At 48.9% G+C, this 19,431-nt stretch overlaps 1 protein-coding gene across 1 annotated transcript in view; it reads left to right on the top strand.

The window, feature by feature from the left end:
* Nucleotides 1-19,431, top strand: part of LOC135245433 (voltage-dependent calcium channel subunit alpha-2/delta-1-like) — a 101,913-nt gene that overhangs the window by 67,576 nt on the left and 14,906 nt on the right. Inside the window, exons 11-26 of the mRNA XM_064318479.1 lie at nucleotides 751-909; nucleotides 1,318-1,422; nucleotides 1,702-1,780; nucleotides 2,819-2,868; nucleotides 2,967-3,056; nucleotides 3,944-4,027; nucleotides 4,149-4,232; nucleotides 4,824-4,898; nucleotides 8,536-8,607; nucleotides 9,612-9,683; nucleotides 10,005-10,066; nucleotides 10,969-11,045; nucleotides 14,791-14,851; nucleotides 15,256-15,353; nucleotides 17,788-17,869; nucleotides 18,483-18,545. Coding sequence (XP_064174549.1) covers nucleotides 751-909; nucleotides 1,318-1,422; nucleotides 1,702-1,780; nucleotides 2,819-2,868; nucleotides 2,967-3,056; nucleotides 3,944-4,027; nucleotides 4,149-4,232; nucleotides 4,824-4,898; nucleotides 8,536-8,607; nucleotides 9,612-9,683; nucleotides 10,005-10,066; nucleotides 10,969-11,045; nucleotides 14,791-14,851; nucleotides 15,256-15,353; nucleotides 17,788-17,869; nucleotides 18,483-18,545 — 1,313 coding nt within the window. The remainder of the gene's footprint in view (nucleotides 1-750; nucleotides 910-1,317; nucleotides 1,423-1,701; nucleotides 1,781-2,818; nucleotides 2,869-2,966; nucleotides 3,057-3,943; nucleotides 4,028-4,148; nucleotides 4,233-4,823; nucleotides 4,899-8,535; nucleotides 8,608-9,611; nucleotides 9,684-10,004; nucleotides 10,067-10,968; nucleotides 11,046-14,790; nucleotides 14,852-15,255; nucleotides 15,354-17,787; nucleotides 17,870-18,482; nucleotides 18,546-19,431) is intronic.

Here is a 19,431-nt window from a genome sequence, read left to right on the forward strand (position 1 = left end):
GCCTCCTCCCCGCCTCCTCCGAGCGGCGAGAGAGGAGTGAGAGAGGAGCGCCGCGCCCCGCTGGCGACGGCGTTCTCCGGGTGAAGAGGAGAGGCGCGAGATTGCCTTCAGGCGTGATGAAGGTGTTTGCCTTTCAAGTGTCAGCCGGAATCCAGAGCGCGAGCCATTCCGCTTAAAAAAAACACACACACAGGCGGCTTTTGGAGAGCTCCGTAAAATTGCTTTGTCTGTGCTCGGGCCTTGAGTTTTATTTATTTATTTTTTTGAGGGATTGATGTGCGCGGACTTAATATACAGGTAAATAACTTATTTTCCGCAGGAGACATTTTCGGGGAATCGTCCCCTGGTACGTGTCACTGTCACTGCTGGTGACGGTGACTGAGTCAGGGCTGAGGCTCTCGGTCAGCAGGGAGCTCACGGTCTCTCTGTGACTCCTCTGATTGGTCAGGTTTCTACGGCCTGTCTGAAACCAGCCGGGTAAATGGAGTGGGGCTGCATGTGTTTCATGCTCGTCTGCACTCTGTTGAGCTTATTGATATGAATAAGGAAGGACTGGCATTGGGCATAGGGTTTATGACTATGGGGTTTATGGGCGTATGGTTCAGAGAGCAAGCGGAGGCCTCAGATGTGCTAGCCCCAGGTTTACAAGCGGGAGGTCGAATCCGGTTGAGAGAGAGGCTCTCTGTAACCCCGGGCAACCTTTCCGCGCCGGAAGGTCAGGCGGTCAAGGGTGCGGCTCCTGTCTTTCAGTTCAACACGCAGGTGAAGAACGCCGCCTGCTTCGGCCACCTGGTGCAGGCCAACGTGCGCAACAAGAAGATCCTGAAGGACGCGGTCCAGAACATCTCGGCCAGCGGCATCACGGACTACAAGAAGGGCTTCGAGTTCGCCTTCGAGCAGCTCGCCTTCGTAAGTGACGTCGCTGGCAGAGCAGAGACGGGGCCGTTCTCCTTGTCTGCGCTCATGTACCTCTTTACAATCTGCCCGTTTCACAATTTATGCATTTCCCATTTCCTTTATTGATTACCGATATGAATGAAAACTAGAAAAAATCTAGTCAAATCAAGCAGATGGTATCTCTGACTATCCCTGAGTCTGGGCAAGACGGACTTTGTGCTTCATTATTAAATACCGCCACCTGCTGGTCTGAAAGCGCATCTACTAGAGTCTCTTGCCGTTGCATTACAGTGTTGCCCTGCATTGCGTGGAGAAGATAAGGACCGACGTGTGATTCCCATGGGTTATTAAGGGGCTTTTCAGAGAATGACCCTGTGCCCTTTCACTAACACTGTGGTTTTTAAAAAAATCGTTTCACAGAAAAATGTGACGCGCGCAAACTGCAACAAGATCATCATGCTGTTCACTGACGGAGGGGAGGAGAGAGCTCAGGAAGTCTTTGACAAGTACAACAAAGAAAAGCAGGTTTGCATTACAGGATCTGATGGAGCTTAAACATGGCTGACTTCCTGTCTTTTCAAGCATTGCATCCTGAGGGTAAAGCAGAACGCCTTTGCACACGCCTATAAGTCAAAAATGAATGATTTCACTGGCAGAGAACAATTTAAAGGCCTTTTTTAAAAATAGTTTTTTAAAAGGATTTGTCACGGAAGAAGGAATGCATCCACATGTAAGCGAATGTGGTAAAAGTCATTCTGGGATATGATAAATTTGATCCGTGATCTAGTTTTTTTTCCACCCCAGGTGCGCATATTCACATTCTCTGTCGGCCAGCACAACTATGACAAAGGACCAATCCAGCGGATGGCCTGCAGCAACAAAGGTACTCACTGTGCTCACAACCGCTGCTGACACGGCATGAAAGGCATTATATCACAAAACTGCAATTATTCAATTACAATGACAAAATATGTACAGTTACACATGTATTTTACACACATGCACGCACACGTACACGCATGCACACACACACGCACAGCATGTCTTTGGATCACACATTTCAGGCAGTTATCGAATACAGAGGACTTGCAACCAAGTAATATATATGACAGCTTTATTTAAGATTATCTTGATTATCTTGACCAATTACTTTTGGTCCCGAAAATTGGGGGGACTATGTATGAAAATGGCTGTCATTCCTAAATAGATCATTCGATATGCATGTAAATAGCTGGCAATCTGCACATTGACCTCATATTCTTTGTGTCATTTCAAATCCAATGTGCTGGATTACAGAGACAACGCAACAAAACTTGTGTCACTGTCCAAACACTTGCAGACTGCAATGTACATACAAAAGATATATTAATTATTCATGCTATAATGAAAGAAAATAGAAGACCCATCTGTTCAGCTAATTGATACTGCAATCTCCTAAAATACATGTGAATCTCTCTTACCCACAACTCAGAAAACACATTGCAGTCTGAAAGAATGATGCAATGAGGAAAAGAAAATGATGAATCGCACCATCTAATGTAAAATGCAATAAAATATTGTCTAGGGCTTAATACGTCCAGGAAAACTACACTCACGTCACCCTGCATTGCGTTAAACTTTGTGTCCAGAATGACTTATCTTCATATCTATTCCCTGACTCACCCAAATGACATCAATTGTGAGAAACACGCTTTATTCAGATCGAGCCGCTTCACAAACATGACTCATTTTTTGGTCATGAATAGACTGTGGAAAGATGGACAAAGCATTAAAAAAAAAACTTTGGCCTTTCAACGCTGTTATTTCGTGGATCGTTTCAGGAACGAACTGCAGAAACCGAAAGGCCTTCCTCATGGTTTATTCATGCTTTCACACTTTTAAGCCTCGTTACCGTGCCGATGACGCGTCGTTTCTTTTCCAGGGTACTATTACGAAATCCCCTCCATCGGCGCCATCAGAATCAACACGCAGGTGACGCGGTCGCCGATCGCACTTCATGTCTGTAGCTCCGTAGTTGTAGCTCGCTGACAGATCTGTGCAGTGACTGACGGCTGTGCCTCTCTGAACAGGAGTACCTGGATGTGCTGGGCAGGCCCATGGTGCTGGCGGACCGTAAGAACAAGGAGGTCCAGTGGACCAATGTCTATCTGGACGCACTGGTGTGTGATGTCACTAATTTATTTTTATTATTTTTCCTTATCCGAGGAAACACACATAGAATCATTACATGTGAAGACTGGAAATTCACTGGCTAAAGAAAATGCTCTGCACAACTACATAGAAGCAAAGATTGATGGCGGGTGTGCTTCTGCTGCTGCTATACCCTTGAGCTGTTACTGCAGTTAATATAGAGCTGTAAAAAATGGAGGACAGGACAGCGCGACACTGCGCTATTCTGGACACCGCGGCGTGAGGTCAGCAGGCGCGTGTCATCGCCCTCTAGCCTAAATCACGCGGTCAATGGTGTTCTTGTGCGCTCTTAATCGCCGGCTACAATGCGTTTAAAGTCAAAACCCGACGTTTTGTCGTTGGTTTCCTGAAAGCACCGCCGTTATTTTTAGCCGCTAATCGCGCTTTTGGGGGCTATTTGCGGAAAAGTTTCCGGAAAAGGAGCGGATAAGGGCCCCGCGTCCCCCTGCAGGCCGTATCGGCGGTCCGGAGGGTGTCGACCCCGCCGGGTTGTTATTTTCGTGTCTCATTGGAAACTGAACAGATGCTACAGCCGCGTCCGCGGCACACTGCACACGGCATTCTTATTTTATCAGTCTGTGTGGAGTGGAAGGGAATTTGGACACGCTGCACTCTCTCAGCTAAACTTCGGGACACGAGCGAGTCATCGAGCTGTAGCTGTGTTTGCAGAAACAGGTTGTGCCGTTTAAATTTAGCTGCAGAGCGAAATGACCTGATAAAATATCACTTGAAAAATAAACAGAAATGATTTATGCAGCTGTGTGGACTGACTGCCTGTTCGGTTGATCTAAATTTTGCTTGTGTTGTTCTGTTGTTCCATCTTTGTATTTGTCTGTGTGACACATTCGGACCCCAGGAGCTTGGCCTTGTTATTACAGGAACCGTTCCGGTTTTCAACAAGACCCTCGTAAGAGACGCTAAGAACCCATCCCAAAAAAAGGTAGAGAACTTGAGCTCTTTGGTTCCTTTTTTTAAAAGCCCTCACTTTCATTTTAGTTGGTCTTTTGGTCTTTTGACCCGCTCTTCACTATTTCTGTTGGTACCTTCCCCTTCTTCCACAGAAGCACCAGAATCAGTTGATTCTGGGAGTGATGGCCATCGATGTGTCTCTGGAAGACATTAAGAGACTCACTCCACGGTTCACAGTAAGTGGCCCCAAACCCAAACCAGAAACGTGCACGTGCGCTGCATTCAGCCTGCGTCTATTGTCTTAACCAATGTGCTGCAAATGTTTTAACATAGCACTGAATGTACTTTTACTCTACGTGCACACCATTGGATAAGGATGTAATAATGCCCTGCTGTCTAAGAGACTCTAGTCTTCACTGTATTCTGTTTTAAGCCTCACGATACTCTATATTCAACATGGGTCAATATTGTGTGAGTTACATGGTGCACTCCAGAAATGTCACACACCGTATGCTTTCGAATTGAATGGGACGTGACTGTAACAAATTTTGAGTATGTCCTTCTCCACAACCCAGCCGCTCTCTGCAAGGCATAAGAGCCGTTTATGAAAGCAATCCCTGTGTATTTTTATCCGTAAAGGGTTGTGACGCACGTATGTCACACAGCCAGACGAGACAAAGATGGCCGCCGAGCATGAGAAATAACGCCTTTAAAAAATGTCTCTTAAAAGTGGCGCCCGCTTTGTCTCGGACAGACAATCTAAGACCCATGTGATCACCTGCACCGGATGGCACTAACCGCCCCCCCTCTCTCACCCCGCCCATTAGCTCGGCCCCAACGGATACTACTTCGCCATGGACCCCAACGGCTACGTCCTGCTCCACCCCAACCTCCTGCCAAAGGTACGCATTTCCCCATCTTGTTACAGTGTGTCCTTCGCGGGCCGCCGCCGTGCTAAACGCAGGCGGGACGTTCCCCTCTGATGGACCAGAGCCGTCGGAAACGCCTCGGGGGCCGCGCTGCGGTCGACCGCTGGCGGTTTGGCTGGTCTGAATGTCGTGGCGTGCCTGCGGGTTTCGCGGAGCCAAATTGGAAAACGAGCGCGCGGCTAAACGATGCTAATTTTCAGATTTTTTGTAGCTGGTCGGCGCGTCTGAGCAGCGGACGGCGCACATACGTTTTCACTTCTTTCCAGAGGCCGCCGCCGCCGCCGCCGCTCTCTGGCAAAGCGGCCGCAGCTGTATGCAAAACGAAAATAAAAAACACGAGCGCGGGATTAAAGGCCCCGGGTCGCCGCGTCGTTTCTCTGAACTCTGACCCCGCGGTATGGAGATTGGCGCTTTTGAATTCCCCCTTTTCTCCCTTCCTCCCGTATCGTTCCTGTTGCTAATTGGACCGGGCATGCCGTAGCAATTTCGGGGAGGGGCGTCTCCCTTCCGAACGCGGCGCGTCCTCGTTGCGTGTAACTCTTGCCATATGCGACCGAGGCGCGGTGCGCACTGGACCCTGGCGGAGAACCGCCGTGTGCGTTTCCGCTGCGAAACGCGTGCGGACGCGGGGCGGCGATGCGGAACGCTGACGCGCGGTTCTGAGGCACCGTCCCAAACCGGAGGGGCGCGCGGCGTTGAAGCGCAATTGCCGAAATCCGGCGAATCTGTTCCGCTGCTCCGCCTGCCTTGAAACACATCCTCACGTCGTGCTATCATCAGACTGTATTTTCCATAATAACCGTGGGTGGCCAAGAGTTACCTTCACAAGATCCTGAGCAGCTAGTTCATAGCCAAAGGATGTTAAAACCAGGAGTGTGTAAAGCGAGGGGGGTGCACTGTAAGCCTGTGGCTTTTCAGGCAGGGTGGTGGCTTCAGCTTGGGTGGCGATGCCAGGCTGACCGGAGAGATTGCCACCTGACAGTGTGGGCACAGACTGCGAGAGCGAGGGCCGTGTCCTGGCATCACTGCCTCACGCCAGCTGACTGTAGGTCGCGTGCTCAACTCAGATGTGTGCACGCGCGTCCACGACCCTCAGTCTGAGGTAGCTTCCACAAAAAGGTATGGAAGTTCTGATGCCAAACCTAATATGGCTAATTGCTAGTATTGCCAGCGTGAGTGGGCTGGAGAGAAGTGGGGTTTGGATCCAGATGCTTGCGGGTTGAAGCCCGAGACCGCTTCTGCACACAGGTGCCCGCTGAAGGTCGCTTTATGAAATCGCCAGTCGTTTAAATAGCTAATATATGAGCAAAGTAGGCTCCGTATCTGGAGCAGACCATCTGGTTTTTTAGAAATAAATCAAATCATTTTGATGTAATGTCAGATTTCTACACTCATTATACGTGTTTCTCTTACCCAGTCACACATCAGGGCAGAGTTCAACCTCTTCAATGTGCAGACGCAGGTGCAGACACTGTTTCGTACGCCCGAGGCACACAGACTGCTTATTCCTTATGCGAGGCTACCGCAGATTATCTCAGAGGATCAAAAACGGGCCTTCTCCCGCCCCGAGAATAAAAACGGGACGTCGATGTGTCTGCCGTAAGCGGCTGACACGGGAGGGGGGGGGGGGGCTTTTTCGACTCGCGCATATGGACTCACGTCTCTCGTAGAAAATCCTGACCAGATGCTCCGGCAAGATCAAGCCGCGGCGGGAACGTCAAAGCACCCGCGCGTCAGGCCTCGCCGGGGACCTCTCTCCTCCTCCTCTGTGCTCGGGGGCAGGGCCCTGTCGGAATGACTCCAGGGGGGTGGGTGTGAAGCGCAGGGCAGAGGCTGCAGGAACAAGGGAGCGCTCGTCTCATAGGCGGGGCCGGTGCGGACCGAACGGACTGGAGCTCGGAGCGGGCCGGAGGAGCACTGTGAGGTGCACATGGAGGCGGAGTGGTCTGGATTCAATCCTGCCCCGTACGGGTCCGCCCGTGACTGAGAATAATGAAGCCAAACAAGTGTGACTGATATTCCCGCTTTATACACAGAGTATTAGTTTGATGGCTTCTGTAAAATAAAAAAATGTACAGTAATGTATACAGAAAAAGGTGATGATGGTTGCTATTCAAAGTTATCGTACGCGTTTATTGACATTATTCATAAGTTCACTTTAACTGACAGAGATGAAAGTGTCAATGTAAATACAGCGTGTAGGATGGTCAGGCATTGTTTTAAAAGTTACCAGCGGTTTTTTGAGAAGTTGGTGCTATAAAGTATGCATGGAAGCATCATAAATTCATAAGGGCCATCGGGTTGACGGTGGCATAACAAAATGATTTCTAATACTGCTTTTTATTTGCTTTTTTTTTTTTACCATTGCAAGTCTGCATTTGCCAGAAACAGACCTCCTATAATGTCATTAATTCCTTTGTGGTCCCACCCTCTTTCTCACCCTCTTTAATACCAGCTCAAAAAGAATCTGAATTTGGTTCCACTCTAATTAATGCCTGGGCGATGGAAAGCGTTGCATTATTTAAAACCACTAATGTCCTCATTTCAGAATCAAAAGGCTTTCCGTGCTGGCGAACGCCCGGCGTTGTGAAAAATACGGATTTCCAAGCCATGGCTTTCGTTAATTCAGGAGGAACTGTAATCTCCTTCCCATTTCACTTGTGCTACTTACACAAGTGATTTTCGTCAATCTTTCTCCTCTTTCCCGATACCCTTATTTGCACCTTGGCAGTAAACCTGTGCCCAATGGTAAAGTTCCATCACTGAGAAGTACGTCTTGTTGTAAAAAAAAAAAAAAAAAAACCCTTTGCGTTTAGTGTGCGTGTGCGTGTGCGTGAGAACGCTTGCGTTTTCTTTCAATTATTGCGGAAATATCGTATAACGTTACAATATTGTTGTAATGCGGGACCATGACTGACTGTCAGACAGATGTTCATCATGCACAGATGAATCTGTGTTTCTACTTTTCAACCCTGGAAGTCCTTTCGGGCCTGTGTTCCACAGGCAATGCGAAAATAAATGCAGCACCAAGAATTTGACGTTTAGGGAAAACGACCGGTAGTATAGGATTACTTTCTTGGATAATCTTTTGGACGATTTGTGAAACTATTACTTCAGAGCAATTTGTGTTCCACAGGAAGAACTGAGCCCAAAGAATGAGCCCAAATGGCTCCAGTACATTCCAGATCTTTCCACTTATCTGGATATTCAATAGCAAAAAATGAGGAAAATCTGTTCGGCATTCATTCATTCCATTTGCTTTTTTGATGACTCACTGTGAAATTATTGCAGTGCGCTGACCACGTAATTTTTCATCATTTTCTTTCAGTTGTTGAACTGCATCGTCAAATATGTTACAATACCACAAAATCTAATTTGTATTGTTCAGTGTTTTGGCATTGGTATATTTATGAATCTGTGAAAGCTGCAACTAAGGAGCCGTATACTTTGGATTGTGCATTCCCTTCTACCTTTGTCAGGTTGTTTAATGTTACAAGCAGTTGTAGATCTAAATATATAGCTGTAGTCTGTGTAGTTCTGCCACAGCTCTTACAGTACATCTGTATATCACTTAATGAACGACCCTAACAGCCGCCATTTTATGCCCCAGAATCCTAAATTCCAGGAGCCGGTGACCCTGGACTTCTTGGATGCCGAACTGGAGAATGAAATCAAGGTTACGGTACGGAGACCAACGCGCTTCGCCAGACCAAACTCGGTTGTGGTCAATTTCCTGTTTCACTCCCAATAAACCACATCTACAGGAACACACACTCTCTCTCTCATACACGTGCACACACACACCTACACACATGTACGCACACATGGAAAAAGCACTAAAAGCGAACACTTGTAGGGCCTTCGGGCAGGCCAGACGAGGAACCTCTCCAGGAATCGCCGCTCGGGCGCTCGCACGCACGTTGCGTCCTTACGCGCGGCAGCACTGCTTATTAGGCAGGAGTGTGCCAGCCATTTGCAGTCTTGGCTCGGCCGTCTTCCCCCCCGAAAACAGATGTGAGGGGAGAGAGAGAGAGAGAGAGAGAGAGAGAGAGAGAAACCGGGAGAAGAACAAAAGGCCCGGGAACAGAGCGGCGAAGGGTAATGATGAACACATTGCGTACGGCCGGCTCTGCTTTTGTGTTGGAGCGTCAAGCGAGGGGGGGGGGGGGGCAGGGGTGAGGAAAGCGGAGAATGTTCCGGAATCCCTGGCCTTCGCCACGGCGTGGAGCGGAGCGGGGCGACCCCGCCGCCACTTGGCCCCGCTCTGCGGAGGAGCCGCCGCCGCCAAAGCAGCGACTTCTCGTCTCCCCGCCGGCCTCTCGAGTTACTCGCCGCATGTGGCGTCCCTCTGACCTATGCGCAGGAGGACTCGTCAAGCTGAGCATTAAGTGCTCCCACAATGCAACACAGGAAAAATCCAGACCACTACAATAGAACTGATGCTCAATAAAAATGCATTGCATTTCCACAGAACATCGTTGCATTTATGCACGTAATACACTTCACGTCCAAAATGATTTAGCCGTTATGTGGTTATATTGTATCTGCCACGTTGTTGGCTAGCAGGTTGCTGTCACTCAAAATGAAGCAGCCCAAAGGTGGCCCAAAGCCTCTGTTCAGATTCGGATAAGCTGCCGTTCCTTATTTCAGTATCAGTGACTGTTTTTTTTTTCTCTCTGGGTATAGATCAGGAAAGACATGATTGATCTGAAGACGGGGAATATCAAGATCCACACGTTGGTGAAATCTCAAGATGAGGTGAGTGCCAGGGTGACCGTTATGTTTTGAGCCATTCGCTGTGGTTTCCTGTAGCGAGCAACACCTTTTGATTGGTTCAAAGAAGCCAGAGCCTGCCAGCTCACCGCAGCTCTACGCAAAGCAGTGTTCGTGAAACCTTACTCGGCTGAAGCAAGCTGAGAATTAATGCTGGTTTTTTTTGTTGTTGTTTTTTTTAATAATAATTCTTGTTTAGCGGGGCCAGAGGTGATGTTGTTGTGTGTGTGAGATAACCTTTGAGTGACGCAGGCCGGTTTAAACACTCTGCCGTCTAACTCTGTGGGGTTTCTCCTTCTCTGGCAGAGGTACATAGACCGAGGAATCCGCGCTTACACTTTCGCTCCGGTCAACGGCACCGACTACAGGTAAACCCGTGACCTGAAACCTGGAATAACGGGACTTCATACTGAAATGTGACCATTGACTCTTTCACAGGGCATCAGATGTTAGGCCATCTACAGTACAGTACATGATCCGAGTATGCTTGGCCTAGTTGGATACAGGCCATAATCTTCATAGTTATACAGCATGGCATTATGTGCATGGGTCTGTATGATATTATTCATGTCGTACTATGCAACAGTAGCCACAGTGCATCAGCTATGATACTGTAAAATGTGCTGTGTACACGGACCATTCGTTATCCACTGGGAAATTCTCAGTACTTACACAACAGGCACATATCTATAAGCGAGCCAGTCAGAAGGAGGGGAAGTAACTGCGGTGTGCGGACACCCCGAAACATGCCTTGCATCTCAAGCCAGGTCCACGCGTGGTGCTTTGTACAACATGTACTCACCGCGGATTAACACTCTGGAAGCCTGTCAGGACGCAATGTCACGCATACTTAGCGCATTTGTTCAGAGATTCCTTCCTTTCTACGCCGTGTTAAGTTCCTCTAGTTGGACCTGACACCCAGCACAGCGCGAGCTTTGGCCAAATGAATGACCCCCAAGCCAACTTTTCGCTTACGGAATTAAAATGCGAGCCCGTCATCTGTTCCTTTGTTGATTTGCTTGCGTTTTAACAGCCTCGAGGCAGTAAGCTGTTTTTGGGGATGAAGTAAATTGGCTACAAGCACAAAAGGTATTTTTTGGGGAGTCAGGGGAGTTGGGGGATCTGATTTGGTCTTGGCTTCGCTTTCGCGTGTGGGTTTTTTTTTCAACGCCGACTCTCACTCTCGACGGTTACCGTTATTCTCCTGGCGGCGTTCCTTGCGATCGGAAAGCGGCGCTGTGAAATTTTACATCCACCTCTGTGTCCTCAGCTTGGCGCTGGTGTTGCCAGAATACAGCTCGCACTACATCCGCGCGAAAATCGGAGACACCATTACGCAGGCGAAATGTAAGTACCGGAGAGACGGCGTGCTTCTCCTGCCTTATACATTCACACGTATGCACTCAAATTAGACACTGTCCATATTACGCGATTAAGCTTGCTTTATTGTAGCTGCCATTTAGCGTACATTTCCATGTTAACGCTCCATCTTGGAGGGAAAAATCAATCGCTATGGTGCAGATATGTGTATTCATGCACATGGTTTGGGTCTATCTGAACTGAACCCCCTCACAGCCCTCCTCTCCTGCAGTGGTGGACCACTGGGTTTCTGATGTGGTCCTGCGTTTTGCTTCTTACCAGACGAGCAGACTACCCGCTAAATGGTTCAAGAGGCTTTGTTTATTCATGGTGTGCCCGCAACGTGTGATGTGCAAAAGTGCCACGGCGCTTTGCGTGTGTGTGTGTGTGCCAGCGTGTGTGTGTGTGCGTGCATGTGTTTGCGTGTGCGTGTGTGCCAGCGTGTGTGTGTGTGTGCGTGTGTATGTGTGTGTGTACATGAGAGAGATCACCTGAAGGTAGTCTGTTGAAGTGTGGGCCAGATATCTTCAGAAGCCCTTTAAAAAGGGCAGCCCTGGTTCCAGGACTGCGGAGTGCCAGCCTCACCCTCTCCCTCATGACCTGGCCTGATTCGGGCAGCTATCCTTTTAGCGGCCTTCCCCTGGCGTATGGAGCCCAACCACAAACTGCAAAAATGAGCCCCCTCCCCTCAGTACAGCTTTACTTCTCCCCTTGTTAAATTTAGTTTCACGTCCCTCTTGGCCTGTCTGAAGACCTGACCAACATGACACTACTCATGGAAGAATAAAGTATCATTGCGCCAAAGAGGGGTGGAGCTAGTTGCTATTTGCTACCAGTTACTCACTGATTTGGACCAATCGTTGTGTTTTGTTGTGGAAAAACACAATGCAAATCAAAACCTTGTGATTGGCTCAAACAGATCAGTGATGACTGGTAACTGTAGTTCCATCTGTTTTCAGTGTCATGAAAACTCACTTTCCCATCAATGTAAAACCCTGCAACACCCCTCCTAATAGGAGTGGCTATCACACATGGTATTTTGTTTGAATATAATTTTGTTGTTGTAACCCCTTCTATTTCTGTTTACCTGGTTTTGTCCCTGTCTTGCTGTCTCTCTCTCTACCTCTCTCTTTCTCACTCTCTCTGTGTTTTGGATTCCCTCAGCAACATTGGGCAAGTATCAACTAATTTGTCTCTTTCCTCTTGTGAATGTTGCTTTTACATTCTTTTTCCTTTTCTGTGTCATCTTTAAAATTGTATAGCGTTATTTTGCACTAGATTCAGTGAATGACCTACTGTTTCCTGCTAAGGGCACGTCTGATTCACACGTTATCCTGTATGAGTGTAACACGCGACCAAACTAAAATCAGTTCTAGTGTCTTCAAAAATAAACAGATTCCAGCTGTGTTGGACAACGGTGCCCCCCAACCTAAAGAACTGACAGCAGGTTATAGCCCAGTACACTCTCACCATGGCACAAAGCATCTTTATTACCACAGGCCTTAAGGGTGGATTTGCACCAAAAGTCCATTTCCAGCAATTTGGGGAAACTAAAAGTTACACCGCATTTTTGTGTGGTTTGGCATTTTCCACCAGATCTGCAGTGCTGGACCGTGCGTGCATGTTTGTCTGTGACTGTGCAGCTCTCTTAAATCTATTCTGCAGTGACGGAAGTAGGCCTACGATTACAACCGGGCTTTCTGAGTTTGCATTACTTTGAATTCAGAATGGGATTTGGTACCTTGAGAAGCAGCACTGAATTCTCCCCAAAGAGAGAACAGTTAATCCCTTGTTTAACTAACGATGGTTCTGCATCAACGGATCGTTCAGGCCAGGAGAACAGGCCGTTCAGCACATTCAGGCTTCCACGCCTACTTCCAGACAAGTCATGCTCTTCTTTATTTCGTCGGTGTATCGCGAAGCCCGTGCGTGTCGCTCTGCTTTGAATAAAAAAATGAAATGATATGCAAAAAGCCCCCTCGGCTGCTTCCCCGCGCTGTCCTCGCTGTGCTGATCCCCGTCTGATCCCCGGTGCTTCCGCTCGGTGTGTGTGTGCGTGTGTGTGTGTGCGTGTGTGTGTGTGTGTGTGCGTGTGTGTGTGTGTGTGTGTGTGTGTGTGTGTGTGTGTGTGCGTGTGTGTGTATGTGTGTGTGTGTGTGTGTGTGTGTGTGTGCGTGTGGTGTCGCGTGTGTGGTGTGTGTGCGTGTGTGTGTGTGTGTGTGTGTGTGTGTGTGTGTGTGTGTGTGTGTGTGTGTGTGTGTGTGTGTGTGTGTGGTGTGTGTGTGTGTGTGCGTGTGTGTGTGTGTGTGTGTGTGTGTGTGTGTGCGCGACGGCGGATAATTCTCACCGCTCCCGACACTTTCCGGCCTCCCGCCCGCCCTCCGCCGGAGCGACTGTCACGAGCGGCTGAGCACGGCGAAGTTTCGCAGACCTAACGTCTCGCTCGTCGTCAACATCGCGCGCAACGCGTCAGGTGACAAACCGCGTGCGTCTGAACGGCAGAAATCCTGTCCAGCGACTTTCGCACGTGCGTAGAAACCTGTTTAATATCACACACAAAAACCAAGAACCACTCTTTCGGTAGCCTGCTGTTATAACTGCACGCTGAGAGCGGGAACGCACTGACCGTGTTGTTTTAATACCTGTGACACTCTTCATGCCCTGGACACACCGTGGAAACCTGTAACGCCATGTGAGGCTTGCATGCACGCCTGTCTCTTCTTGACTCATTTTCCCTGTGCACTGAAGAGCCTTTTAATTAGTCTGCAATATTTTTATTCTTTTGCTGAATAAAATATTGGCGAGTGTAACCCTTTGTATTTTATCGTTTTACCCTGTTCTTTTTTCCTGTTTCCCTCCTGGTAATCCCTCTCTCTGCTGGATTTTTGCCTACAGGGCGAACGGGCAAGTATCCTCTCGTTACTCGTTCACTTGTTGTGGTCGTTCCATCTCTTCCGCTGATCCTTGCATGCCTAACGCCCCCCGCCCCCCACCCCCCACCCCTGCCCTCCTGTGCATGTGCATACCTGTCTTAGTTAGCCCCGCCCGTCCGCTAGCGAGCCCCTCTCCCTCTCTCACACGTGCGACGCGTCAGAGTTTCCAGCGGGCCAGGCGTCACCCTAACGGCCACCTCGGAGGGTCGGAAACGGGGGGGCTGGAGATCGTTAAGGAGCCGGCGTGCGCGAACGAGGGGGCGAAAATGGGGGCTCGGCCTCCCAGAGACAGGAAGTGACACGGATGATAAACAGAACATCCAGACTGCCCCCCTCCCCCCCCGGACTGCCACGTGTCAAGAGAAATTAAGTTTTCAGAAACTTAGATACGGGGAACTTGCAGCTTCCAGTCCTGTAGCTATTAACACGTGTTACTGATCACTGAAGGGGAACCGACGAGAACGAACATCCCGCGGTTCAAGCATGAGTCCACGTGTTTCCGAACTGAGCATGGCCTCTAAATAATAAGGTACAATGCCCAGCATGGAAAAGGCATTCCCACTAGATTAACATTAATGTTAAATGTTCAGAGCGGTCATTTATGATGTAGAATAATCTTATGCGGATAGACTCTTCTCTGATATCCGGACCTCAGAGGGCTGGCGTGTTCTGTCGCGGCGGATGTTAGCGCCCTTGCGGCGGTCACGGGTTCACCTTTCCGGAGCTGTTCTGCATGCGGCCTGTGCCCGTGGGAGGGGTGGTGAGGGAGGTCCTGACCGTGCCTCGTTGGTTTTCGACAGTTTTCGAGACCATGCAGCAGGATAACTTCGAGGAGTACGGACACACCTTCATCGCCCCCAGGTGAGTGGATTTGCTCTCTGCGTGAACCGCCCCTACCGCTGTTACATTGCATTGCATTACATTACAGGCATTTAGCACACGCTCTTATCCGCTCTTACACAACTATTTACAAAGCATTTACCCTGCATCCATTTACAGCTGGATATATACTGAAGCAATATAGGTTAAGTACCCTGCTCAAGGGTACAACAGCAGTGTCCAACCTGGGAACTAGTTATTCGCAGCATCTACAATCACTCATAAATAATTGGTAGAACCGTGCCATCCTATCTTGTGCATAATAATGCAATGATGAGCCTTGTGAAGAGTTACACAGATTTTCAGATAATAAACTGGTCACACACTGTTGATAGACAGCTGTAGGTGACAGGACTTCTTAGATCGGCGCTGTCTTGTGTCCGCAGGGAGTACTGCAAGGACCTGAAGATCTCCAACAACAACACGCAGTTCCTGATGGACTTCAACGAGTTCATCGACCGGAACACGCCCAACGACCACACCTGTGAGTGTGGCCCACGTCCCCGCCGGGGCTCCTTTGCCACCCTGTAAAAAACGTGCATGTGGAGGGCTGGTTTTTTTAGGGATGGGGGGGGAGGAGGGCGGGGGGTGCGAGCCGAGACCGAGTCCGCGTTGCCAAACAGCTGCGATCTGCGGGCTTGTCGTTTGATCCGCCGACGGGCCCCAGAGTGTCACGAGTGACGCTTTACACTGAACAAAAATGCTAACCGCGCAGCTGGCTGCTGGTGCGGTAGACGTGCCAGACCCTCGGCGGTAACACACGCGGACGCCGTGTTCTGCCGCCTCACTCGCCAGGCCTACAGTCCCAATTACGCCGCGTTTGAGGGAAAGCAGAACTCCTCACGGGAAAGAACAAAAGCCAGGAAATAGCCGAACTGAAGTGGGTCCGGCACCCATCATGCAAGTAGCCTTATCAACGTAGATAACAAGTATTAAATATGCGGGGGGGGGGGTCAAAGTTAATTGAATTTCTTATTTGATACATATTTCAAGTCCCGATGGTAAATTCAGTACATTGGCAGAGCAAGATAAACTAATTCTCTCTGATTTTAAAGGTGCAGTGTGTAAGTTTGGAGAAAGGCGAAAGAGAGAGCTATACATTGAAAAGACAGGCAGGTAGGGAGGCCTCCTTACTCAGAGCTGTCCTGATTGGTTGTTATGATTCAGGCGCGGTGAAATTTGGAGTGGCTGACTTCAGAGACTGGGGCAGTCCGTGAGAACAGATTTTGAAAAACTTTTTTAGAGCTTATAGTTTATTGATATCTGTCAGGATGTGACAGGCATTTAACCAAAAGTGTTCTATAACAAACTTACGTACTGCACCTTTAAGTGTGCGGAGACAAAATCGCAGACATTCTCTTACATAATTGTCACAGGGACACAGTCATGCCTCATTTCAAAGTAAAATGTGTGTATAAATGCAAAAACGAGAGCGATAAGATCTAGTCGGCAAATGCTAATGTAATTCAACATGTGACTCAACTGATAATCATAAAAAAACTCAGGGGAGAGATACCTAATGTCAGCACTGTCTTCAGCCAAGTTTAAGTGTTGGGGACTATTACAGTAAGTGCCACATAACACATTTTTGGAGCTAGGTGTGTAAGTTGTGATTCATGTCGAACACAACAATTCTGTTTAATTTGGTCATACGCAAGCGCAGGCTCAGATTTTCTGTGCGATCTGAGATTCGTAAACAATGCCGTACCTTTTTGACTATCTCAGAGCGCACACCGCGCCTTCCAGTCTCAGGTAAAAACACGAGCGCGTCGCCGTGGATGACCGTGCAAACAAACACTTTCCATCAACGCGTCGGTTGTTCTGTCGGTGCTCTCCCCGAGAGAGAGAGCGCCATGTTGCGTTCTTGCTAGCGTGACTCACCGCCATCACCTGCTGTGGTCAGACACCACAGACCCCGACAGAGACACTCTGAGCTGAGTCACTGATGTGAGACCGCTCTGAGGTTACGCTAGACCCTTTCCCATAAATCACAGTCGTGTTATGCTTCTGGCTTTCCCTGGCTGACTCAGGCCGATGTTGTTTCTCTGGGTTTTTTTTTTCCTTCTTATTTTTCTTTTCCCATTGTTTTTCCTCCTCAATTCATTATTGCCAGTCGTGCCGCATTTCAAATTCCCAGCATGGCAACCAACTGTAACAACCCCACTTCTTCCAGGGAATCGGTTATGTAATATCAGACATCCCCCCCCCCCCCACCAACGTAGTCCTAAGCACTATGGATAAAGCAATGAGGAATCAGACCAGCATTCCCAAAGTTGGCTCATTATGTTAACTTATCATTAGCCTTGTCCCTGACATAAGGATAACTACAGACCAGACACGCTTATTAAATTTAGTTTGCTCCATTTCATAAAATGCATGTGTTGTTACTTACGTGTACTGGGGCATCTAACCAGCACTGTATATATGTGGCAGGAATTTTTTGTATGTCATAACCTGTGCCTTTTTAAAATTCTTCGGACACTGTCGAGACTAAGTTTGAAAGACAGGAACATTGCACAGATACGCCAAGGATAGATACCCACATGTGCGTGTGATTGATTCTGAAATTGCAAAGATAATGATGGGTTGCCAACAGCACAAATGCTGGTGCTCTTCCAAACCAGCATAAGGAGTAAGCCGTCTGACTTTTAAGAGTGACGAGCTGCCGAAACGAGTTCCAATAAATCAGAGGAATAAGTTTTACTGTTTAAAATGAATGACAGAGGGAGCATATGTGATACATTTCACATAGTATCTGTAGAGCCTAATACATACATACACAACACATCTGCTAATTCTTTATACGGTAGAACAATGTTATGGTCTGCGTTATGTAAATGGGTGCGTGCAGAGCATGTGAATCTCAGCGCTGGCTGTGAATAAAACCCCGCACTGCACCGCTGCCTCGTGTCTTTCAGGCAACGTCAGCCTGATCAACAGGCTGCTGCTGGACGCGGGACTGACCTCCGAGCTGGTGAAGCGGTGGAAGGAGCAGAACGCGTGAGAGCCCCGTGCCCAAATGCTAGCGCTATCAATGCACCCCTTTTAGCTTTACCAGCCCTGGTAGGGCTGAGAGAATGACTTCTTCAGGGTCTACCACCTTGTCTGCTGGTGATTGTAGAGTAGGGCTGTCCAACCCTGTTCCTGGAGATCTACCGTCCTGTAGGGTTTAACTCCGACCCAAACGAAGCGCGCCTCAATCAACAGCTATCTCGTTGAGCAGCTAATTAGTAAAATCAGGTGTTCCCAATTAGAGTGAAAACCTACAGGACCTAATAGATCTCCAGGAACAGGGTTGGCAAGCACTGTATGGTGTCTGTCACTATTAGCAGTGCTTGCAAAGCTAGGGCAATGTTCTAATTTATGTCGAATCCTCACTTTAAAATGACAAATTACACAACTGCCATCGCTCCTTCAGAGGAAAGGCCTTGTTTACTCGGTGGGGAATGCCAGGTGGTGTCAGAAAAACTTAATTTCATTGCTGCTCCCTGCCATTGAGAATGTAAATTGGATTTGCCTGTTTGACAGTCATTGAGATGATGCTCGGGCTGCTGGCTTCCCTGACCGTTCGGAACCTTCCTGATTCTCGTGTGTGTGTTCTCTCACGACGCAGGAGCGGAGTGGTCGCCAGGTTTGTCGCCACCGACGGGGGAATCACGCGAGTTTACCCGAGCAGGTACAGCGCCGCACCGTGCACGTTTTTACACGAGGAGCGTGGCGACGGGTCCGATCGCTGTGTGAAGTGACCGTGTGAGCGTGTGTGTGTGCTGTGGAGATGCCGCCGCGCAGGCTGCGGACAGCGCTGTTTTTGGCGCGCTCCGGTTTCTCTGTCGGAGAAAGCAAAGGGAGCCGACGGCCGTGTCCAAGTTACTCTCAGCTCTTGGCACTGAGTCCCTGAACCCTGAGGCCCCACCATTCTCTTTTTTAATATCTCGTGTTCTCACTCTTTCCTTCTCTCTCTTTTTTTTCTCTCACTCTCTCTTTGTTTCTCTCTCGATTAAAATTTTCTCTCATCCCTTCCCAATCCGCTTTCTCCCTCTGTTCCTCTTAACTTTCATTTTTCAACCACTCCATCATTCTGTCCATTCCTGCTCTCGCTTGTCTCTCACCACTCTATTTCTTTATGCAGCCCATCGCTCTCTCTCACCCCTTCCATCCCTCTCTCTCTCTCCCTATCCCCCCCCCCTCCCTCCCTCCCCCATATTTCATGAGGGTCCGCTGCTCGGACAGAACGACACTCTGAGGACGCAACGCTGCACTTGCGAGGGTCATAAAATGGCGTGTGTTGTGGAGCCCCACCGCAGCTGTTGCACATCAAGGGACCCTCCCTTTAGGAAAGCTGTATAGAGTTACTGGCCCCCTTTTACTGCCGGTACCCCAGTCCGCGGGGCTGATGTATATGCGAGCAGTCACTGCTGCCGTTTCCACGGCGATTACGGCGCCATTGCCGTTGTTTGTCAAAAAAGATTGCGGCGCGGATGCTCGGCCGGTGCAACATGTTTTGTTCAGCGTCCCTCCCGTTGTCCGGGGTGTTCACAGGCTGCCATTACCAAACGTTATTA

The sequence above is a fragment of the Anguilla rostrata genome, chromosome 19, assembly GCF_018555375.3.
Source record: "Anguilla rostrata isolate EN2019 chromosome 19, ASM1855537v3, whole genome shotgun sequence".
Taxonomy (NCBI): domain Eukaryota; kingdom Metazoa; phylum Chordata; class Actinopteri; order Anguilliformes; family Anguillidae; genus Anguilla; species Anguilla rostrata.